Raw genomic sequence first — 25,373 nt, forward strand, 5'->3', positions numbered from 1 at the left:
GGAGTTTGAAATTACCTTTTATTTTTACATTTTTTCTTATTGGAGTATTTTATCAATATTTTTTTTATTATCGATATAATTTTACTAAATACAGTACATTATCAAATCAAATTATTATTTTTAATTCTGTTTAAACAAATTTTGTTCACACAGACAGATGATTTTTAATACAAATGTGAGGATATATTGCCAGATTTAACTAATACAAGATGAACAGTACTGAAATTATCTCTCCCACTAAATACGACAATTACATGTACCTAAGTATTTGATATTACTGTGACACCTGCCTGAACCAAACCCTGTATAATATAAAAACTTTTCTAAACCAGACATTTAAAAATTCCTGTATATAAATTCGAACTATTTTAAGCTTGGTTAACCAAACACTTGTCTTGACAGAACACATTTTAAGTAACAGCCTATGCGAGAATCATGCAAATTCAGTATGTGCTTCACCCCCCAAAAGGCTACATTTTATTTTTGTTATTTTAAAAGTTGCTTTCAAGGTCTATATGATGAAATATATAGTTATTCATTCTACTCTGTCTGCTCTTAAGAGATAATCCATATAGAAAATTGTATTTTAGTGTCATTTACAGAGTTATCTCCCTTAATTTTAAATTCTATATTATATTCCATGTAATTTTCATCTCCTAAAAACAAAGGTATATGAAAAGTCACAGTTTAATTTCTGTTTATGAAAATATTTTTAAACAAAATATCAAAAATAAAAATATGTAGGCTTTCCAACCATGGATCATATTTTGCACGATTCTTACCTGGAGTGCTACTTAAACCAGAAAGAGGTTCAGTTTCGACAGGTTTCACTACTTTTGTTAATGTAATTACACTTATTTTCATGACTGGTATATATAGTTTTCAAACTTTTGTGCCAGTATTTAAGTCCATCAAATCTTGAAACTTAACATATTCTAAACTTGTTCTGGCTAAAGCCAGCCCCTACTATCCCCTACGGTCAATTAGATAGTAGTGGCTGGATTAAAATGGACTATATGAATATCAAAATATCAAATTAGGGAGTAATTACTGATAATGCAATTTGTGAGAAAAAAAGAACAATTACAGTTATATATCATATTGACAGTGATATTGGAATTAGGCCATAATTGTAAAACAGGGCATTAATAGAACAAGTGATACCCCCAAGCAAAGTTCAAAAAAGGGAAGGCAAAATATTCAAAATGGCCCAACTAGAAATTACATCTGGGATTTTGCTGAAAATTGAACTTAATCTGTATTTTACAAAACTAAATAACTGCAAAGTTTTAAAAAAATTATTGTCAATTGACATTTTTGGGGGATGGAAAGACAACTTTTCAGAGGGTCTCATATAATACCTTACCACTTTAGGTGGCAGGGTATATTGTTGGTTTGTTGTAAATGGGCAAAAAATCAGGATCATGGTTAAGAATGTAAATCTATTATTTTTTACGACAACTCTATATAGGTACTGCATAACAAAATTTATACTCAAGAATGATGTATCACTGATGCATCGGTCAGGTTAAGACAGGAAAGGAAACATTCTTATAATATGACCTGAACAAAAAGTGAATCTGGTATTGAATTAATGCTAAAAATATTTAGTGAAACATGTCCAATCTGCAGCCTGAATAATCTGAAAACCTGTCCGAACAGCAACCTGGATAGTCTGAAAACCGGTCCAAACCGCATTCTGGATAGTCTGAAAACCAGTCCAAACCGCACCCTGGACAGTCTGAAAACCTGTCTAAACCGCAGCCTGAATAGTCTAAAAACCCTTCCAAATAGCAGCTTGAATAGTCTGAGCACCTGTCTACACTAGAGATTTTAAAAGTCCCATCATATGACGATAGTTTCAATGTATTTTGAACCTTGATATAATGAACTGCCTAAACAGGACTAATTTTAACTTCCAAAAGAGGTTTTGTTTACACATGTTTCATTGTATATGATATTTAAAATAAATGCATCTTTATCTATGGATAAGGGATCAAGGGTCAAAGTCAAAGGTCAGAACTGGTTTCTACAATTGGTTTATTTAGAATATTACCTGTACTTTCATTAAAATTTAACAGATTATTACTGTTTAGGAACCTAGTTCAGTTGTTCAAATGTTTCTCTTCTTTTATACAGATAAACACAATGAAACATCAAGGCCTATCTTGAAGTGGGAGTTAATCAATTCAGAACAAAATCACTATTTAAGTTTAAGCAAAGATGGAAAAAAACAGCTCTTTATGTAAAATTTACAGGAAGAAACTTTAAATGTTTAAATTGGTTGTGGACCTGCTAGGACATGATACATAATAATCATGAAGTGGTTATTAGATCTGTAGAGGAAAGTAGATCCAAAACCCAATACAGACAACTGGAAATGACACAAGCAAAAAAGATCCTGTAAAAACCTAATTCATATGTCTACATAGTCAATCAGAAAAAAACTGAATCTTGAATTAAGAACACTGCTGGGAAATATGGGAATAGAGCAGGCATGCAGCACCATGGAATTTGCTGCAATAACCTACAATTCTTAATTTAAAACGAAAAAGTCATCAGTATTCATGAATGTAAATATACTGAAAATCAGAGAAAAAAAATGGCAGTCACAAAAATGTTATTATGGCAATAATATTCATTCAGTGTGAACTACATTCAAAATCAATAATAATGTTTGCACTCAAATGATATCAGATACAAATTATATAAATGTACTAGTATAAAATCTTTACTAAGTCATGCCCTCATGGAATAAAAACAATCCCACATCACTAAATTAAAAAAAAAATATGCAAACTTCATTATGTTAACCCCACAGACTTAAAATGGCAGTTAAACAATACTTTTAAGAACCAGGAAGTGAACAATTCAACAAAAATATCAATATGTTTAGTAAACAATATACTGTTCTTGTTGAAAGCTAGGGGGAACAATAAAAAAAAAACACAGATGAAGGAAAAGACAGTTATTGAATAAGTTCATATTAACACATTAGTCAATAAATGCTTTGAGTCAGATAATTTTTTAAGGATCCCATGTCAAAAACAATAGTAATAAGCCAAAAAAAAAAACAACATAATGAAGTAATATGTATCATCTATTGAAAATAATTAATTAAAAAAACATCAGTTTACTAAAATTAATGAAAACATTGCATGTTTGCCCTTCCATATACATTACGTGGGATATATATGTTTATAATAACACACTTAAAGTACCTGTCTGTATAAAATTCAGACACTGCACATGGTAGAGGTGATTCATGGTGTAGAAAACCCACTGAACAGGGCTACATAATTATGCTACATTTTTCAAGTCCTTTCCATATTTTTGTGAAAACATAACTTTCATATAACCACTAAAATCAACCCAATCAAACCAAATCAAGAACGATAACTCTTGCAAAGTACCAATTTTAATGAACATTCTCTATAATTTTTATTTTGAAAGTGCAACCACTAAATGCAAGACAATGACTGCTTATGTGGTCTGCAACTGTTTCTAAATAAGAAATGAAGGTAAAGTCAGTTGTTTTATGACATGCATAAATCACCTCCTGTCTGATTTTTATAAAGACTGCTACTTTAAAAAATACAAAATTTATACAGCTACATAATATTTTTTTGGGGGTGGGGTGGGGAGGGTTGAAACCGAAACCTTAATTACAATATCTTACATGTACATTAACATCACAGACAACTTTTCTTGGATTGTATCTACACACAACTTTTTAACAGATATTTTGTGTCACAAATGCATCACAAAACAACGTTCAATACTTGTGGGATTGTATGTCTTTATCACATTTGTAAGCAGTGCCAAACCTTTTTTTTCTCTTTCAAAGAGAACATTTTGCTGAAAATTTAGGATTTGATATATGTAAAATAGTTTTCTTTCACGGATAAAAAAAAGAAAAACTTTCCTTATTGAATCAATTATTTAAGTTATTTGTAAATGTCACATTATTAATCATATAAAAAAGACAATATTAACCCTTGTGTAAGGTCAGTTTTAATGGGTGGGTTGCTGAAGGTAGAACTAACAGTATTTTCAGCGTAAGCCTAATGCATAAGCAATGGTTACCAGTCCCATCTTCAAGCAACTGAAAAATTTGCAAAACAAAACAAACTAAAAACAATTATGGCAATATTCAATTTTTACCCCCCCCCAAAAAAAAAAAAAAAAAAAAAAAAAAGACTTAACATTGAAAATTGCTGCCCTAAAAAAAAAGATTGAAGTAGAGGGCACAGTTTCTATGAGTTAATTGCACATTTTTTTTAATAATTAACCAAAAAAAAAATTTGGGATAAGGTAAAAAAAAATGAAATAGGATTTTAGCAACACATTCAGAGAACCTATACATCGATTATATCACCATCTATAACCTGAACAGATATGAAAAACTCACCATTGAGAAAGTTTATTTTGACTATTTTTGCACAATATGAATCAAGTAAACGGGACAAGATTTTCCATATCAATTTCATAAATAGGGTTTTAATTTTATTGAAATGCACTGAAAATGAACATTTCTAGGGCAGATAGCTCCTTTAAAAACCTAATTTTTCTTATATTTAATTGAAAAATTTTGCCTGATTCTTACGAAAACTTACACAAAAGTACTAAAGAAACAGTGTCTTATGGGAAGTAAAAAATCAATACTTGCTATAAAATTTGAAATATTTTCTTTTGGTTGTATGCATATCATATATTAAGATCAGTCTATGAATCCTTGGAATGGTTCAGTGGTTATAGGCCTAAGTTTTAAAATGAAAACACTTAAAAAAAATATATGGCATGGAAACATTACTGAATAATTTAGAAAGTTAAACAAATTTTGTTTCAAATCTCAACATTGATGGGATGAGCTTAAGTTGGTTACAAAATTAACGTTTAATGATGGTTTTACTAAAGTCTCAAATTTTTAATTTAGTAAATTACATTTCCTTTTCAAATTGATTACTGGAAAGCATGAATATTTTGTGAAATAGAATATGCTTTAAACTATTGCATTTAAAAGTATGCTTGAATCATTTTATATTTTAAAAAAAAAAAATTAACCAGCACCGCTGTGTAATCTAAAGAAAATGAGTAAAAACTAAGATTTAAAAGCAATTGCCATTAAAAATCAAGAAAACGAGAAAATCTAGAATTAATAGTCCAGAAATATAAAACAGAGAGTGAAACACAAGTTAATTTTAATTTTCTGATCATGCTTTCATCAACAATTATGAAAAAAAGGTTCCATTACACTCATCAATCAAAATTTACTCAAATGCAACCTTGCATCCTTCAATATTACTTAAATACTTCTGATAAATATTTATATACATGGAATTAAAGATTGATTCAGTTCTTTGACAATAGCACTGTGCTGTGATGAATAAAACAAAAATATATTACAACTGTAATAGAGAAAATCTTCCTTCTATTCTGAAGATGTCAGAAAAGGGAGACCACTCACAATATATTATAGCACTCAATGTCTGTTACACAACACTAAATACTATGATTCTTCAGGGGACTTCAACTCTTTTATTTGTTTTATAAGATATGCTTTTTCATCGTTAAATTGTTCATCATCGGATCGTTCAGTGTGAAATTTGGTAAGAAAGTCTACGAGCTTTTCCTTGTTTCTAAGTAAGATATCTAGTATAGGCTTTGGTTTATTGGGATTTGCTACAAAAACCTGTAAAATACAAGCACAACATCATTATCTATGAATCCAATTACTACACGATTTTAGTCATCACTATAAAAGTCATGTTGGATCGCTATGGTGTATCCATCTGCACCATGAGAATCTATTTGTTCACTCTGTTTTAGTTTTCCTCTTTGGTCTACCCTGGACATGTCATTTTATGTGCAACTTGGCCAGTGTCTCTAGAAAAGCAGAGGAATCTTACCCTACTGGTGCACCTGGTCAATGCTCCCACCTTTAAGTAGAGCTCAATTACTTTTGTTTCTGTTATTATAGTTATTTCCTCTTCTTTGTTGTGTGCATCCATTTTTTTTTTCAGTTATTAACCCTGGATTATGTTTTTATTTTTTTACAGTTCCTATCCTTTTTCCCTCGACTTTGCTTACAAGAGGACAAAATTTAAATGGAATGTACAAATACAACAAAATTCTATCTGTTTAGGATTGTTTTTCCCTGAAGCCTTTTAATTAATATGGACAACAACTGATTTTTTTTTTTGTTTCAATGTGTCTATATCAGTAACAAGTACACTCAACTAGATATACTGTGAACAACCTCATTAAAAGAATATCCCCACCCTCCTCCTGCTTCAAATGCATCTTACATCATGCTAAACTTCTAAGTTGCAGTGACATGATATAAAATACCTATTTTCATACTGAGAAAGTACCATTATTCGTGGGTGCCAATTTTTGCCATTTTGGGATAAATCATCTGTTCCTAGATTCTTGAATTCATGGATTTGACAGCTCAATTATACAAAGGAATGGAAAATTTCCTTTATGTTGGAAACCAAATTTTGTGGTTTACTAAACCCATGAAAACCATGTAAATTGGTACCCCATGAACTAATATACTTTCACAGTACCATGCATAACCTTCCAATCAAATTTCATATAAATATATTCAGCGGTTTAGGAGAAAGAAGTATCTATAAGGTTTTATCTTTCAAAACTATTGCATGAACCAGTTTCTACATGTACAACTACAAATATTGTAAACATACTAATTATCATTAATCATTTCTAAATCTGCAAAAAAATTGATACCTGTGAATATACTCACTTGACAGAATCCATGAAAATTAGCAACCATTCAAATTATTATGCTTACAGTAATGCCTCACCTTCATACAAACCGTCATTGAAGTCCAACTTATGACTAGGACGAAGATATTTGGACAAACAAATGGATGGATGAACAGACAGCCAGACAGGTTAATTTGGATAAACTCAACCACAATTAAATTGTGGGAGATGGACATAGAAATCAATCTGTCTGTCTGTTCATCTACAGTTGCACAGGACATAATTAATCATTGTGAAATATTACATGCACAATGACAAACATATTCTACACATCTCACTGCATTACCTGCATGTAGTAATAGCCATACTATAAAAACTTTAGATGCAGATTGCCCATGAACTAAGGAAGAAAAAATACAATAGACAGACAGAACAGTTTATTAGAAGCATGGTATTCAAGGAATGTCCCTGTTTGTGTAGAAAAAGCCTTCAAAATAAGCCAATTTCAAAATCCTGACATGCACAATTTTTTTTGCCCGATCTTGGAGAAAAAACATAATGTAACCAACCCGCTTCACCAGGATGGGCATATATTTCTACAATCCCACCCTCCCAAAAAACACCCATAGTTACAATAATGTACAACAATTTTTTCTGGCATGAAATAGGAAACACACTATTTTTATGTGCCTAATCAGGTGTGATTTTACGGAGCCAACCAAAAAAGAGGAAATTACTGAAAACAGAAGTAAACATGCAGTAAGTTCCCCTTTTGGAAAAAAGCAGAAAATCAAGTCTGCCTTATATGTCCATAACTTTATTTGTGTTACACAAAACAGACAATGCTACTGATACAGAGGAAAATGGTCGTCCTTACCTTAAAGACATGGAAAGCTTCGAATTGAATATTTCTACTCTTTTCCCTCAACATGTTCATCATGAGTTTGAGATTATCTGGATTGGAAATGTAACGGGTCATCGTAGTAAAATTATGTCTATCTAACAACAACTCTCCTAACAGCTGAAAATTAAAAAAAAAGCCAATTCAAACCCGTGACATGTGTTAGTAGTAGAAGATAGCCACCTAAATGCTAGATTAGATTTAATGTGGCTAACTCAGTTTTGAAGATGGCTTATTCAAATACACAGGACATTCACCACAGCATTTGTCTATGCCTTTATTTCTATTACAGTGTGACTAATGCAAATTTTCAACTACTGCCAACACAATAAAACTACTGATACTTCAACTTCACCACAGGGTTCATGCTCATGTCCATAGTCAGGAGATGTAGGGTCAATAATGTATTTTAGTGTCATTATATTTCGTTTTAGTTTGATGATGAGGTATTTGTCATCATTCTGTAACCATAGATTTATTACTCTTGTTGTCAGGGTCTTAAATCAGAGTTTGAATAAAAGGTACGTTTATGCTTGTTGAAGACCTTTTGGTGATTCTGAAAGTATCAACTGCTTTGGATTTAAGATATATACAGGTGTATTGATGCTTTTCTCTAAAACCACTCTTTATGCAGGTGCATTGATGCTTTTCCCTAAATCCACTCTTTATGCAGGTGCATTGATGCTTTTCCCTAAATCCACTCTTTATGCAGGTGCATTGATGCTTTTCTCTATATCCATTTTTTATGCAGGTGCATTGATGCCTCTCTATATATCCATTCTTTATGCAGGTGCATTGATGCCTTACTCTATATCCATTCTTTATGCAGGTGCATTGATGCCTCTCTCTATATTCATTCTTTATGCAGGTGCATTGATGCCTTTCTCAATATCCATTCTTTATGCAGGTTCATTGATGCCTTTCTCTATACCCATTCTTTATGCAGGTGCATTGATGCCTTCCTCTTTATCCATTCTTTATGCAGGTGCATGATGCCTTCCTCTTTATTCACTCTTTTTTCGATAATTTGTGTTAATAGCTTGACGAAGCCAATTAGGGTCAATAAAGACATAGAAAATGTGCTCAAGGGCATAGGGGACAGACACTAAAACATCAACAAGCTAAATACATGCCACTATGTTAAACAGGAATTTGAGGTGTGACTGCTAGAGTAATCAAGAGAACCAAGGTCATAACGGTAATCAAAAGAATGTAATCCAGAGACAAAGACCAGACATGGAAAACAGACATACACAACAAAGAACATAAAGTAACTAAAATCATACATACAAAGTAACAAAAGCAAATGAGCAACTCGGACTCCACTAAAAACTGGGACCTTGCACCAGGTGCACCAGTAGGGTAAATCCAACAACCATAACATAGATGCTGAATGCCTAATTTCAAATTTTCCATGTGGGTTTCTAAAATTTAATACTTATAGGAGAAGACCATGTTATTGTGCAAGTCATAAATATCGAAACTAATCTTTCAAATGTTCATGAAAATTAAATTGAAACAAAATTATTTACTTTTCTTAACTAATTAATCGCGATTTAATGGGTCCTAATCTACTGGGGAAAAATGATAAACATCAAAATTCAAAGACTGCTGTCAAACAGGGGCATAAAAATGTCTATTCACTTAAAAAATATATTAGGGTCTTAAATAAATATTTTGTTCCATTAATATAATTGCTTTCTCACAAAATTCACATTTTCAGATAGTAATCATCATAATATGAAATTTTACACTCATGAAATCTGGGCCTGGTTTCATGAAAAATCTCAAATTGAGATTTTCCTCAAAACCTTCCTCAACTTCGATTCCAACCAATCAAAACACTTGAAATTGAAGATCTGAGGACAACCTAACAGATTTTTTACTTCACTGAACCCAGATTCTCAAAATCTTGAGTTTGCATTAGTTCTATCAAAATTCAATAGATTTTGATTTTTAAGTGCAGCCATATATTTATTATACATGATCCTCTATTTCTTGAATGGCTAGATATTAGCGATATCACACCATGGACGATGTGATGAGAACTAGTGAGAGGAAAAATTTCCATTGCCATTGGTTGTTGTGTGGTTGTGCATCATTTACTTTAAAACCGGATTGGTCGAAGGCAATGTTGTGACATTTCTCACTTTGTTCTCCTAACACCAATGTTGATATCTGGTGACAACTGGACCTAATTGCTAGAATTTCTGCCATGACAGGTGCCGAATGTCAAGTTGCCAAAAAATTCCAAAGGAATCACAGAGAAGAAGGATTTATAATTTGTGAAAGTTGAATATCAAAAAAAAAAAATATCAACTTGCAGGTTTGTTTGATAAGAAGATGTGGAGATTAAATAACTTGTGTAGATATTTTGCGATATTCAACTTTCACTCATTATGACACCTATAATTACAAATCAATTAAAAGATAATAAAACAGATATGTAATATCAGCTAGCCTTTAAAGGCTTATGAAAAGGTACATAAACGTACACAAGAAAATAAATATAGATATAAATAAAGTCTGTGGCTATTTTTGGTGGTTTGGTGTTGAAAAACTTATCTTTATAGGTATTTTCCATATCTTTGATGAGGAAGAGTGATTTTTATGTTGACAAAATCCATGGGCAATTGATAAATTTGTTTGTTTGTTTGTTGGGGTTTAACGTCCGAGCAGCAATATTTCAGCTATATTCAGACTATGAACATGAAATGGATGATAAAATGAACATGAAATGAAAAAAAAAGGATGGGTCACAAGGATAATAGGGTCGACAAATTTTGATTGCCACTGGAAAAAGGGGGATGGGTAAGGTCGGGCAATTTAGCCTCCTGTGGCGGAGCGCAAAGGTTCCTACTCCTATCGAATACCACAGCAGGGTTCTTTAACGTGCGAGGAACTTGGCATCTTTCCCAACATGGCGCACCACTATGGTTTGCGGTCAGGTTTTCCGTATTATAGCCTGACAACCCCAGCATGTAACACGCCAGTGGTACCCCATTCCACCACCTGGGGCACACATCCCAGTTGCTCTGTGGGCAGAGCGCCTAGCCCCCGGCTAGGTTTCTGAGCACTATGTAGTCGCCTTTTACGACAAGCTTAGCGCTGCTGCAGGCCTATTCTTTTAACACCCGGACCTGCACGGGGCTAAGCTCAACAGGAAAACTGTGTATCAAAGACAACTAAGACAAGAATTTGAATCTACATACATGTACATGTGCAGGCATGAGTAGCATCAGCCCTTTTAAAAACCTACTACTTAAAACACAGATGTGTATAGCCACTAATATTAATATCTTCAAATGGTGAATACATGCATGTAATTCATGTACAAAATTTCAGTTTAGCACCATGTATAGTTTTTGACAAATGGCATTCACAAAAATTGTTGACAGACTGACGGGCAGAACACCAGACAAAGTAAAAACTAGTAAGCAACAACATCATTATATTACCTTAAGAGCTTGTCTTCTTGTGACATAGTTTTCTGAATTCAACAACATTTGGTAATTATCAAATATCTTGTCATAATTAGTCTCTAGAAACTCTGATGACAGCATTTTATGTTTTGTCAGCAATTCCTGAAAAAGAAAGAGGATTTACAATTGTTTTTTTAAAACATATTCATTTTGATATTTTATAATATTATCAGACAGTGTGAAGAAATTATATTAAGAATTTCAGACCAGTTCACCCCTGTTGACCTCTACAAGTAGTATTCTGGTGTTCATTTCACAAAAACTTGTGAGTTCGTAATTTATGATGTCAGAAAATAGCATAGTGATGTCATAACTGATGTGAATAACTTTTAGTGAAAAGGATTGAAGACTTGTAATAGTGTAGTTTCTCAATTCTTTTATATCAGTTTTGTAAACTGAGACCTGAGCCCAGTTTCTTAAAGAAACTCAAATTGAGACTTCCTTTGAATCCTTTCTCAACTCAAATTTGGATTAATTAAAAGACTTGAAATTAAAGATTTGAGGAAAAATCTTGGTTTGAGACAGCACAGCTTATAACAACATATGCAGCATACTGATATGAAATTGTAAACAATTCAAGATGCAAGTATTGAGTTAATGCTTAGTTTGAAATCAGAGTCATTTTTCTAAGGCTGCAAATGCTTTATACACTGGTGCTATCAACATGGATTCTTTTGGGCATTTGCAACAACAAATAAACTAAAAATTATCATAATAAAAGTGTTTTAAAAATAAACAGGTAGTTCATTCAGGTGTATTCTGCCCATGCCTGTAGAAGAAAGTGATTGGGCATAAAAGATTTCAAGAAAGGATTTTAAATAATTAAGTATGGCTGGTGTAGACAATAAATGAAAAGGAGCAGGGTACAATTAAGTGCACAAAAGAGTATAGAATATTTGCAGAATGCTTTTGGTAAAAATGTCTGATATATTCAATAGTTTGAATGAAATATAATGAGCCAAATGGGACCTCTAAAATTTCATATAATAAGTTTACAAATGGTGTTTCCTGATTAATATTAAAATTAAATGATCTGTAAGCATCTAGTAGTAATAGAATAATATATAACATTAACAATAGTAAATGATAAATATTCAATAACCTTGTCATTGAAGTTCTGAAATGGAAACTTTTAAGAGTGGTGTTTAATATGTCATATAATTGTAACAATAGAAACCTACCATACATTTTACTGCTAGAATTACAAGTAATTGGTGCACTATACAAGGTAGTGACTGGTTAAAAGCAAATCACATAAAAGGTTTCCTCTTGGCAGCATTATAAGTGTTAACAGCATTAACCAACATTTCCACAAGTTTTAGACTGACTCACCTTAAAAGTGGAAAAAGCATCTGAAGCAATGTCAAAGGTGGATACTTCAACATAGTCAAAAAATTTGTAAAATTGTGATGAGTTCAATAAAATCTTGGCTAACTCTTCAGAACGACAACACTCCCTTAACATCTGACCACAATTTAATGCTACTTCTTGATTCTCGTACCTAAAATTAAATAAAATAATTTCAATATACCTTACATTACATGTGTTGCAAAAATTATATGAGCATTGATAAGTACTGCATAATAAATAAGTATTTTGTAACTTTGTTGTCACAACCAATTAAGTACCAATCCATATAAAATTCAGATACAGAAATTAATACAAATTAGTTCATATCATCTGGATGTCCTGCAACCCTTGTTAAAATTCAAGCAAATACGTTAAGTAAACGAGTAATCAAAATGAAAGTCAGATTTACAATATATTAGAATAAACTAAAGCTGTATACAATTAAGCGTGAAATTTTTGCAAGGCTTTTTTTTTTACAGTTTCTGCTATTAATCTGCTTTCGTGCAGTTTCAATTAGTGATAGTTCATCACTATTATGTTCTTCGAAGAAAATATTCCAGATAGTTTAATTTATTTTGTGCTACGGATCTTGGCGAAAAATTTCACAATTTATTGTACTAAGTTTCAAATTATATCCTTGCAGTATAATTTCTAAGTTTAAGCTGACAAAAACATTCCAGTATTGATACAGAATTTTTTTTTAAAATGGGGTCTGCTGAATACCCTAAGAGGGGCCTGCTCTTGTGATTTCTAGTGAACTAATGTATAATCAACCAAAATTTTGAAGCATATTAAGAGGGGACTGGCTCCCAGTGGTCCCTGAGTCCACCTAAGAATTCAAATTGCAAACAGATTTTATGCAAACTGGAAGTTGCTGTATGATCTGTCACCAGGACCAAACAGAAGGATCTTTACCCCTTCAAAACTTCAGCCAGCATCTCCTCTTTCAAACAAATACACGTAAATGTATACTTACCCTTTCATGAGTTCAGCAAGAATCTCTTGTTTTACACATATATGTTCTACTGTAGGTGCTCTGGAACCAATCTGTCTCCTCAACATATTATTGAAAATTTGAACCACATCTTTCCTACCCTAAAATAGAAAATCAAAGAACTCATGTACTGTGTCAGTTAATATCAAATGAGAAACTTATACTTATATCTCACAATAACATACTATAATGAATAGCTGTATGCAAAATGCTGCATGTAGTAAGGAACTATTTAGAAACTGGAAAACTTATTACATGTATACCTAAAGTAATTGTTCACAACATGAAATTTTTATACAATCAATGATTTATCATAGCTGGGTTATAATATCATAATATGGAAATTACCACTGGAATTTATGAATGAATTTAGTTTACTTATTTTGAAGTAAAATCCAAAAAAAGAAACCGAGACTGATTACATCTTCGAGAAAGCAAATCAATCTACACATATTCATGCGAAAATTGGTAATTAAGTCATAACACACATTTACCTTTATATCTTTTGAAAGATTGAACAAAAATCTACTTTATTTATTCCTTTTGACATGAATTTTGATAGAACTAGTTTCCATGGACGGTGCTAAAAGGTCTTAAAAATACCTCAGTCACTTCCAATTTCCAATCACATTAACAACAAAACAGTTGGTAATATTACAAAATCTTTACTTCTTATTCATTTTGTTTCGTTGTAACTTAAAGAACAGACAAAGTAAACCTCATAGGGTCATCAATAAAAGAAATTTCATCCCACTAAATATCCAGTAAAAAAAGATGAGTTTTGCATAGACTGCAAAAAGGAGCAACTTACTCGGAGAAGAGGTAATTTGCAAAATCAGAAGTAAATATACATTAAAAAAAAAAGAATCGTAACAGAAAAATCCGGATTTGAAATAGTGGAATTTGGAATTCCGCTGAAAAGCAGAACAAAATCATCCCCGATTTACTTATGATCACCAGGTACATTTTGATACTTGTAATTACCAGGCATATTATAGGATTAAACAGCTATTTTCGGTCGTTTATGCATGTATGAATGGATCTCAGAGCTCCTAAACTCAATGAACAGCTGACGGCCATTCATATAATGTTTGGGAGTGGATAGATCCACTCATACATGCATGACCGACCGAAAATAGCTCTTTAATCCTTATAATTCTATCCCGACATTCGGGAATTGTTTCTTTTAAATATGTCAAACTGGTCAATGTATTTATTGAATCTAGTTCTGGGACTATCCAATTTTGGGGCGAATTTACTTGTAGTTAGATTTTAAGCATTTATAAGATTCTTTTTCCAAGCTGAAAATTACTCTCTTTCTGGCAAAGACGCCCTCGACTTTTCAAAAACGGTTATAAGCATGAAGAATCCTATAATTAGAATTATTTACCTATGATTACCAGGTACATTTACATACACTTGTGATTACTCTATACATTATAATACTTGTGACTACCAGTTTTATTCATTTAACATTACCAGGTATATTTATCTTTGATTACCAGGTACATTTACATGTGATTGCATGGTATAGGAACTTGTTACTGGGAGGCATATTTAGACTAAAACAAACCTCAAAATCTACTTTAGGAAGATTCTGTATCAATAAGTGCAACATATTATTGTTGTACATTTCTTGTGACAACTGAGCCACTAATTCTGTTTGTGGCTCCTGGTCTCCTACTCCATAAAGAATGCCTTTTATGTGGGCAAGATTTTTTGAAATGTCTTCTGTTGCCTGCAAATATAAATATGGTACTCAATCCTATGCATTGAATCACATAATTTAAAACTATCAGTTGCCTGGTCGCTAAAAATAAGATATCATATTTATAAGAATGTTCCCAGTGTAATAAATATGGATAATTCATACTGCTAAAAAAATTCCATACTTTCACTCTCTGACTTTCTCCTGCCAAAACGTCACAACTTTGATATCAATCTGCCGTTCACTAATTTTGAAATTCATGTCGAAAATAGCAATGAATAATGGAGGAAATCTATATAATAAATAGGATAATCAATTGGTTTTTATGAATAACCAAAATGTGATCACTCATGCCAAGAACGCAGTAAGATTTAACTTGTGTGTGGAACAAGTTATGCACACTTGTTAAATCGAGGCGTTCTTGTTTGCTCATTCCAATTAATTATCCAATTAGTAATCTGCAGTTGAAAAAGGGGATTCTATATATTAAAGGCAAATTATATGGCATATCTTGTAACCAGACTCCCAGAAAATAAATGAAAAATTCAGAATATCTCACATAAAAATGTAAGATTTTTGGGAGGTTTTTAGTTTGAATGACTTTAGTTTCTGTGAAAAATAATAATTAATTGAATTTTTACATAAAAAATTTGCTTTTAGGTAATAATCTTCAACATGAAACAGGGTCAATGGAGGATCTACATGAACTGTTCCAAAGGTTAACAGTAAATATTTTTACATGTAAGGAAAATGAACAGAAAAACCAGGGTGTCCGTGCCCTCCAAAAACAATTTTGATGGTACGGCATGTATTAATTTTTACATTTATCTAGTATCTCAAGTCTCTATCACAAAAAAAAACATTCCCAGCTGTTTCTTGAAAGTCCCACTTTAAGAATATTTATTAAAAATTTGCTGACATACTGATGGTATTTCTACAACTGTTTCGGTTTCACAACCAAAATGGCAGTGCTCGCCTTTAGTCACTAGCCCAATGCCAATGGCTAGTAAAAATTGATTGGTGCTAGTGAAATGATGTGTACTTTTCTTGTTTCAAGCTAACTGAATCCTATACAGTCCTCTATTATTCGGGCTAGTTGTTGAAAATTTTGAAGGAAAGGACTGAAATTATAGGTTTCATTGTATATCTGAAGGCTGACTGTTTTTCTTCCCAGGGGACATGTTATCATTTTAAACTTTTTCATACATTATTAATTCACAAGTGATGTCAGATGTCAAACAAACACAGAGACATTTTTTTTTCATATCCTGTAAATTTAGATTCAGAATTCAATAAAGTAATTTATAATTTAAAACCAAGAGCTAAACACTATAAACATGATAAGCTGGTTGAAACAAAACAATTCAGGAAAATCTTACTCTTAATTAACCCTCCTAAAAAGCCAATGTTTAAAACGTTTCGCTGAAATTGACAAAATTCCTAATATCGATCTTTTTAATTGGTGGCACAATGTACATGTACATTGTAAATGACATGATTTCCAATTAAAAAAAATAGAGTCACTATGATACTGTGAAGATTACATGTATATTATTGTGTGCATTTGTACAATGTACATGTATATTATTGTGCATTTGTACAATGTACATGTATCATTGTTGTTAGATGTAACATTGTGGTATTGGTTTAAGCAATATCAGAAAAATTCCTGCGTCAGATAATATACATGTATATACAGAATTTTGTATTGCTGCATTACAATCAGTTGTATTTTTGTAACAATGAGATAGGGAGCAGCTTTACATGTATATGACTGTAGGGGTAACCTCAGACTGAACCCTCAACAGTTGAGGCAAGTTCAATGTATGAGCACACAATTCAAGCATGATATAGCAATGAACTTTGATTGCAGTTAGACATCTGACAAAGGAATAAGAATTCGACCAGAACCAAAGTGGCTCATTGTTTGCCCTTAATTCTTAAATATTTCCGAAACAACCTCCAAAATACATTGTAAAATCCAAACTTTATTTTGGAGAAAAGCAGTAAAAAGTACAATTTCAAAGGATCCATTATTCCCTTTAACTCAAGTTACCATATACAAGTAGATTGGGAAAATACTTGACTTAACCCCTAATCCTAAAATGGTTGGTACAACAATCTAAAAATTCAACATAATCTTTCCTTTTTTGGTATGGAGCCCTTGTTGTTAAATTTTATAAAGAATAGGTTAATACTTAAGTTGTTGTATAAAAACCAAGTGTTTCCAAACAACAACATCAACAAAGACAATGAGAGCACCATACCATAATACTGTATGACCACAAATAGTTTACTCTCATATAAAATACAGTAACTTCTAAATTAACTAGAAGCATTTGCTAAATATGTACCTTACAACAAATTATAAGTTGAACTTTGAATATTATACTTTAATTACTTCTCTGTCTAAGAATCAGGCAAAATGTACAGTATATAAGGTGTGGTACATGAAGAAGAAAAAAGGCAGAGATTTTTTTTGCATTATCCAAGTATTCATAATTTATAAACTCCAGAAATAACTATAAAAGCATTTGTAAAGTTTGCCTTCTAATGATATTGAAAGGTCAAATTTAGCTGAAATGCACTGTGGAAAAATGGCGGGAAAATTTTCCCACACCTCTTCCTGAAATAAGCAGTCAAAAAATAATCCACGTCACAGGTGCTTCAGGTTATATTTGAATAGCTTTTCAGTTGTTTTCTAGATGTGCTGAATATATTTGAGGCAAAAATGACCAAATTGAGAATTATGATGTGCCATCCACTGCCTGATTCTTACACAGAATGGTACTTAAATAACAAAAATTGCCAGTAAATGAAATTTTGCATAAATAAATTTTAAGCTTAGAACTAGAAATAAACATAAAGCTGCATATGTTGCCGTGCTAGGTATACCCCCATTCAAACAGCAAGTTAATATTGAACAGCACGAAAAATCACTTACATTGTATGCCTCATTAATATACAGCCTCACATCAAATTTGAAATCAACCATCAATTGGGCACAAGATACATGTAATTGTGACCAAATTCAGACAAACAGACTGAATAATAGATGGAGAAGGTGATTCCAATATACAATCAACTTCAACTTGTTGAATTGGGATATGAAATGCCATGCTTCTGGTAGCATTTTTAAAAAATGGCTGTTGGTAGGGCAGGTTTTTATTTTTTATTCATTCTTTTATTATACTGTAAATTTGTATTATTTATCAAGAAAATTAATTTATGGAAATAGGTTTTTTAGCCTGAAATGGCACATATTTTGCAGTAATTCTACCAATTTTCATTGATATTTTTCTTCATGATACATTTCCTTTCAACGAACGGCTCTGAATGACAAATAAATGTAAGCTTCAACGCATTATTTTTTTCAAAAAGCTGCATATTAGGAAAAAATCTAGTTGAACTAAAAACAATTGAGACTGAAAACAGAGCTAGAAGGCCAGTGTCATTTTTATTTTATTTTATTGAGGACAGAATAAAAAGTTTAAGGTGGGATAGAATGTTCTAGGATTCCAATTTCAAGCCATCTGAAGTAAGTGAAATTTTGGTGTGGAATAGTTGCTTACAATGATCCATTTTCCCGTTACCTAAGGGAAACTTAAATTTCTGAAAAAAGATTGTTAAGTTTGGAAATCAGGCTTTAGATGTGGGAGAGTTAATCTAAATTTGGATTTTTCTGAGAAGGAATATTTTTAATCCTAGAACACTGAGGTAGAATAAAATAGAATTGGTTACACATAAGTTACCTGAAACATAAAATTGTTTAAGCATTCATGAATTTGCATGTATGAATATCCTAACCAAAGAAAATTATTATTGGTCATACTAATTCCATTCTTTACAATAACTTAATATGAAAGCTGAACAACAGTCATTAATGTTTCAAATGAAAAGGGAAGCAATCCTTCCTGCTTTCGGAATAATATACATGTATTTACTTATTTCATGTCACCATACCTTATCAGCTTTCTTCTCCCCTGCACTTCCTTTGGAAACAGCCAGGAGAGCCTCTTTGAGTGATTTGACCACATCTTGAGGGCTCTTCTGTGACTTCCCAAATAGGGGCATTATAAAAGTAGGCTATTTCTGTGTGTTTGAAACCTAAAAACATACACAATGTACAAATTACCATGAAGTAATAGGATTTAACACTTGACAAATAATTATAACAAATATGAGGCCAAAAGTGATTGTGTGTTTCTGGTTTCATACTTTAAAAAATAGGGTACAGTTGTAGGTAGGACTATGGTAGGGATTTCTCCTTTTTTTTTACTATTTTTTTTTACCTTTAGTCAGAGTTGGAAATAGAGGCCTGCCCGCTAGCCAGAGACTGGCTATTTTTTTGGCAGGGCTGGCTAATTTTTGCAAAAATCTATATAGCCATATAGTAAATATATTGAAAAATTGTATTCAGGACTGGCTAGAATTTAAGTGAGTTTCTGACCCCGTTAAGTTAATGAAGAATCTCAAATTTAATAGTGCTCAGGCCAAAATGACAATAAAAATGCTAATGTAGGGTAGACACAAAAAATAGAGTAGGTAGGGAAACAAGAAACACATATTTTTTATTTGTGTAACCATACATGTACATTGTATAAATACAATAACATTCATCAAATTACCATCCTATTGATTAAACAAATAATGGTCAAAATTAATGCTCAGGTTTTGTGATGCAGTTACAAGTATTTCAATTGGAATGACCAATTTACTCGACAAACGATATTCTTGGTAGTAAACTATCATTAGATATTGATTGATTAGCACGAACACATGCTGACAGATCTAATTACATGTAGAATCCTTTCACTACAAATTTCCCCAACATAACGAACCATTTAAGTTAATGATCATCAACATACATACTGTACATTGCATATACATGTATACATCATACATGTATACAGAATGTATGTCATGACACAGGTACACTGATACATGCATAGGAGTAATTTGAACACTTTCCAGGGTTTTCCCCAGGATTTGAAAGGCTTTAGTCACTTTTGCGGTCGGGTATTTTTCAAATTTCAAGAATAATAAAAACAAAGTCAATCATATTTATTACATATATTTTATTTCTTTTTCAGCATCAAGTAACAATAAAAAGTATAAAGTACATTAATAATAAAATATATAGATAAAACTTTGTGTTGGTTATTTGTTAATACATGTATATCTATAGACATAAAAATAGCACTGTCTTCCAGCACTAAAGCAGAGACTGGAATGTCCCTGACTGACCATAAAACACTCAGAACTAATAATGAAGAATCCTCCTATCCTTGACAAGAGCCCACAACTGAAAAGCTCTTCTATAATTGAAATCCCTGAAGCCCACTGGATGCAGAGACAACTTCATGAGAGTGTCAACTGATGAAACCTTCAACCTGTTCCTAAGGTAAGTCTTGATGAGATTGTATCTACTGAAGCCCCTCTCACAGTCAACTGAAGAAATAGCAGAGAGCAGACATATAGAAAGAAGCTTGCCAACATTAGGGAAGTCCAACAAGAAAGAATCCTTGGCCAGAACAGAAGAAATCACAGAATCAATTCTAACATCCTTATAACCAGTCAAGACATGTTTAAACAACAGCCACTCCTCCCTGAACTGAACCTCATCGATCAAAGCCTTGTGACCATCCCTATCCTGTCCAAAGTAACTACAAAGAAACTCAACATGCTCTTTCCCGTAAGACAACAACTCCTGACTACCACTAGAAGGCACTAACTTAGGATCAAAAATAGACAGACCCTCAAAAACCTGCTGAGAAGGAAACCTACTCCTCATATTGGATACTAACTGATCTATGAACTTTACCCTAAGACTGTCAAAGTTTGACCTCTGAGAAGAACTGTCCTTCACAAGATTACCTCCAAACAGAAAATTGTCACTATCCTGAACCTCAGAAGGAACCACAGAAAGAAAGGATTCTAGCCTAGGACCTGCACTTGATTTCATAGCAAGAAGAGCAGAACAAGCTGGATCAAGAGTGTCTTTGATAACAGTGAAAGTAAGATCCTCCCTCTGAAACACCCGACTTACCCTACAGACAATACCCATAACATCAGCAACAAGGTGTGATACAGCTAAGAACTCAAAGGTAGAAACAAACCTGACCAAACCACCTGCAACAACATTACCACTCTCCTCATCAGAAAGACAACCAACCATGATATCAAAGTTGCTAAGGAGTGCACCAACTGCTCCCTCAAAAGATAACCACCTAGTACTGAACACCTCCTGAAACTTTTTCTCAACCTTATCAAAAATCAATGCCATGGCCTTCAACTCAGCAGTGTGCTTACAGGAGTAATGATAATACTTGTAGATTTCATTTACCACACCTTGATATTTCTTTAGATAGGGAATAGAGTTTGCTGCTTGAGAAGCGGCAAGAGCTAACCTGTGTGCTATACAATGTACCTTGATAATAAAGGGGTTGTGATCTGAAGCAATCACGTCTTTTTCATGGCTTTTGTGTACAGTTGCTACACCTTGGTCCCAGTTGCTCCTCATTGTTTTGGTCTCAATGGCCCTTTTATGATCGGCACTTTTGATATATTTTTGGATGTTGTCTTTCAGTAGTGTCTGGCATCCAATCGTAAAAGTGTTGGTGAGTTTGGCAGCTTTACAATCTGAACAGAACATAGCGTTCTGCTCTTGGTCAAAATAAATAGCTGGAAATATCTTTGACCATTCTTCTTTGAATTTTGAATTCTTTCTGCCCTAGTTTTCTTTGTAGATTTTTGGGTTTTTGGTTGTGTGACCTGTGACTCAGGGTCACGTGTAGAAGTAAAGAAATTTGTAATCATGACGATGTACAAGAATGACAAAAATAGATTCATCCTTTCTATTTATGTCTCTTGAGAATTTGAGTATGAGCAGCTCAAAATGTCACACACAAGCCGTAATTTTAACTAATCATAATTCTTTTGTCGGCTCGTTATCATTCAATTACGCAGTTACACTTCAATAGGATTACCTGTGTAAACATTGACACCAATTTATTGGGATTAAGGTGAAATCATTTAATTGACAGTTAATTGGCTTGGGTCGTAAACTTGTCGTTTAATTGTAGTAAGAATCGAATTTTAGTGGTGATAAAAATTATACGTTTTGATTTTTTAAGTGACGAAAGTAACCAAATTTTTTTTCGGGAATATAAAAAGGCTTTCGCCAATGACGAAAGTGACGAGCGCTCGGAAAATCCCTGCGTTCTATTAAAATAGAAATTACATATTTACACGGCAGGGTTAAAATCAGGACTTTCAGGTGAGACACAAGGCAATATCTGAAGTAAATATACAGTCAAATGAAAACTTGTCAAAAACAGGAATCTGCAAATCTGTGGAAAAAAATTGTTAAATATGGATAAATTTTACTTTTTTAGGGGTAATAAAAAGCTTCATTGAGTCCAGCATGATACGACCAGAGTCAGTTTAACTCTGTTCACAACATTAGTCATTGACTCATTTAAACATAGGGACTTAAAGTCCATTATGGACACAACAACTGCATATACACATGTAGTGTGGCAAAGTATTTTGAAATTCCATTTATAGTCAAACCTTGGTAGCTCAAACTCCAAGGGACCATTCAAATGTGATCAAGTTATCAGGAGTTTGAGAAACTGAAGTTTGTAGATTTCTGGATTTGTTTTCGTTGCCAAATTCCACTTTATTATTAGAAATTGCTTACTTCCTAGTAAGTTTTTTAGTTCTTGGATATTTTTCATTTGCTGTGTTTGCTTTTAAAAAACTTTCAGTTTGAATACCTCTGTCTTTGATGAACTTTGGAACATTCTTGAACTTCAATCAGTACTATGTCATATAAAAACTATCTAGGTAATAAGTGATGACTTCAATATTACCTATAATTACATTAACTAAAATGACTCTTAGAATAATGACAAACTGACTGATGAGTTTGAGTAAGTGAGGGTTATTCTATAAGATTTATTACTGAAAGGACCATCTAGTCAGTTCGAGCGTTCCAGAAATCCAAGGTTATTTATATTGATTATATACAATGTAGTAGAAAACTTTGGTACTTTGAATTGTGTTAGAGAAATCCTGGGTGTTCCAGCCATCAGTGTTCAAGCCAGTGGTTTCACTGTAATTAGAAAGTTGGATCACTTCGTCCCCTATTATCTCTAACAACAGTAAAAGATACAGTAAATTTGCCAGCGTAACTTTTAAAGCACTTGTAAAGTGGAACAATTTACAAAAAAATTAAAATCAGATGAAAAATTCTTAAAATTTGGTTTTTCAAAAAATGCTTTTGCCCCCTTTGCACCAAGTACATCTTTAACCCACAAACGGTGAGATGTTCCAAAACTGATAGAAAACTACACGTGTAGAATTGAGAATTCCACTTGAAGGAATCCAATGAAAAAAACTTGTCAAAATTGGACTAGAAATTAAATCTTTTTTTATGGTGTGGCCCAACTAAGCCCCCCCCCCCCACCTTTCGTAAATTGAAAACAAAAAATGCTACGGTATTCTTTTTTTCCCCTTGTTTGCAGAACTTAAGAGAACAGTGACCCCATTATTAGTAGCAAGCTTTCCTCTTGCAGAAAGTAATGATACATCAAAATTTCATGATGTTTGGTTAACTATAATTCAAGTTTTCATACGGAAATGAAAAAATTACCAAAGACAACATTAATGACATCATACATGTACAAATGTACATGTAACATAAAACATGTACATGTACCACTCCAATTTTTCGCAGACATATAAAACTCAAGAAATCAAACTGTAAACATGTATTTATACATGTATTCCCTACTTGCGGAGCTCGGGATGCAGCCATATTTTATCCTGTTTTTGCAGAGTTACCTCCTGTAAGAGCAGGTATAATTTCGAATCTCTAATCGATGTTCGGATTCGGGTGCAGAAAAAAGAGGTAACTCGAATGAAAAAGGAATCCCCAGCAGACAAACACAACGGTGTTTCTAAAATTTACAGGGTGTTTCATTTTGTTGGTAGGTTACATAAGGATGATTTTTATTTGTATCCCGGGTAAAGAAAATTTATGGCAGGGTCAGTAGAAAGAGAAATTCCCTTTCGACTTTCGAGATTTTCTAAAGTATCGTCGATATCGGATGGAAAACCTTACGTGTTCCGAATAGACACCTGCTCCAAAGGGAGATAAATGTTGACAAAATGTTGGTCCGCAAGACGGGAATATGTACAAATGTAAGCTGTACATAGGAGAACTTTGGAAATTTTCTTTAATTCTTGATGTCATAAATGTACATACAATATCATAATAATTTGTGTTATCAAATACTAGAATGTACATAATAAAACTCAAGCTCAAAGAGTCCATCTCAGTCAACCTCTCACCTCACATTGTTGTAACTATAACATTTAGGTTAGGGTTACAAATTGATCACAAGCTTATCAAGTACCTTTTAGTATGGCACTTTGTTCTGACCCAACCAGTTACATGTACCCCCATATCAGTACTCAAATAAAAAGTGCATATTTGATTGAAATTCCTACCTATTACAAGCAATAATAGAAACTTTCAAAGGATTACAGACTACATGTATCATTAGGCATGTATGTACAGTGAATATGTAGGTTATTAGTTACACATTGTACATCAATTTTGAACTGGGAGTGGGGACACATTACCAGGTACTTACCCCAACCAGCCGTTTCACCAAGCAAGAAACCCATATGCATGTATGCAATATCAAATACTTGCTTTTGATTTGCACAAACATACTATGTACAGAACCGACAAAATTCCCTCATACCAATAACTAAAAGTAATGAGGATGTCACAAATCATAACTATTCTAATATAGCCAATTGCTCAAACAGGTTTTCCTTAATGGAGGTTTCTTTTGGAACATATTTTAATTCATGTTAAGGCCATTCAAGACAAAAGGTAAACAAACCTATTGCCATTTGTACTTGTAGGAAGAAAAATGACAAAATGTATGGCATTTGAAGAATGTCAACCCATCGTGACATTTCGGCCCTTTCAGAATATTCTACGACTCCCACTAGAAATGTTGAAAGAAATGGATAACCTGACACAGTTTCTCACAAATGACCATGGTACGGATACCATCTCTTGTCAGCTGGTTTTAAAATCTCATTAAACCTACCCAGTAATGAACAAGATAGCTATCGAACTTGAAGAAGGAAGTGACGTCAGGTGAAATGCGCACAACCGGA

General features: G+C 32.8%; 2 protein-coding genes across 2 annotated transcripts; both read right to left on the reverse strand.

Annotated features, from left to right (window-relative positions):
• On the reverse strand, positions 1 to 25,372 carry LOC148626236 (protein Mo25-like). Its single transcript, XM_088570077.1, has 8 exons — positions 25,304 to 25,372; positions 19,131 to 19,274; positions 15,033 to 15,197; positions 13,442 to 13,560; positions 12,448 to 12,616; positions 11,092 to 11,217; positions 7,610 to 7,753; positions 1 to 5,692 (listed from the first exon to the last, which is right to left on the reverse strand). The coding sequence occupies exons 2-8, from the start codon at positions 19,239 to 19,241 to the stop codon at positions 5,510 to 5,512; spliced, it is 1,017 nt and encodes a 338-aa protein (XP_088426203.1). The 5' UTR covers positions 19,242 to 19,274; positions 25,304 to 25,372; the 3' UTR covers positions 1 to 5,509.
• Positions 20,140 to 22,464, reverse strand: LOC148626237 (zinc finger protein 862-like). Its single transcript, XM_088570076.1, has one exon. It carries the CDS (start codon positions 21,820 to 21,822, stop codon positions 20,431 to 20,433), a length of 1,392 nt encoding a protein of 463 aa, XP_088426202.1. The 5' UTR covers positions 21,823 to 22,464; the 3' UTR covers positions 20,140 to 20,430.
• Position 25,373: the final 1 nt, after the last annotated feature.

Source organism: Perna viridis, chromosome 2 (assembly GCF_037379345.1).
Source record: "Perna viridis isolate PV_CMFRI_1.1 ecotype Kerala chromosome 2, ASM3737934v1, whole genome shotgun sequence".
Classification (NCBI taxonomy): domain Eukaryota; kingdom Metazoa; phylum Mollusca; class Bivalvia; order Mytilida; family Mytilidae; genus Perna; species Perna viridis.

Excerpts from the sequence above, each read along its gene's own strand:
- LOC148626236 (XM_088570077.1), bottom strand. The coding sequence starts at position 19,241 with ATGCCCCTATTTGGGAAGTCACAGAAGAGCCCTCAAGATGTGGTCAAA. Across the intron at positions 13,561-15,032 it reads TTCCTAAAGTAGATTTTGAG|GGTAGGAAAGATGTGGTTCA; the intron begins GTTTGTTTTAGT and ends TTTCTATTTTAG. Across the intron at positions 12,617-13,441 it reads CTTGCTGAACTCATGAAAGG|GTACGAGAATCAAGAAGTAG; the intron begins GTAAGTATACAT and ends ATTTAATTTTAG.
- LOC148626237 (XM_088570076.1), bottom strand. The coding sequence starts at position 21,822 with ATGTTCTGTTCAGATTGTAAAGCTGCCAAACTCACCAACACTTTTACG.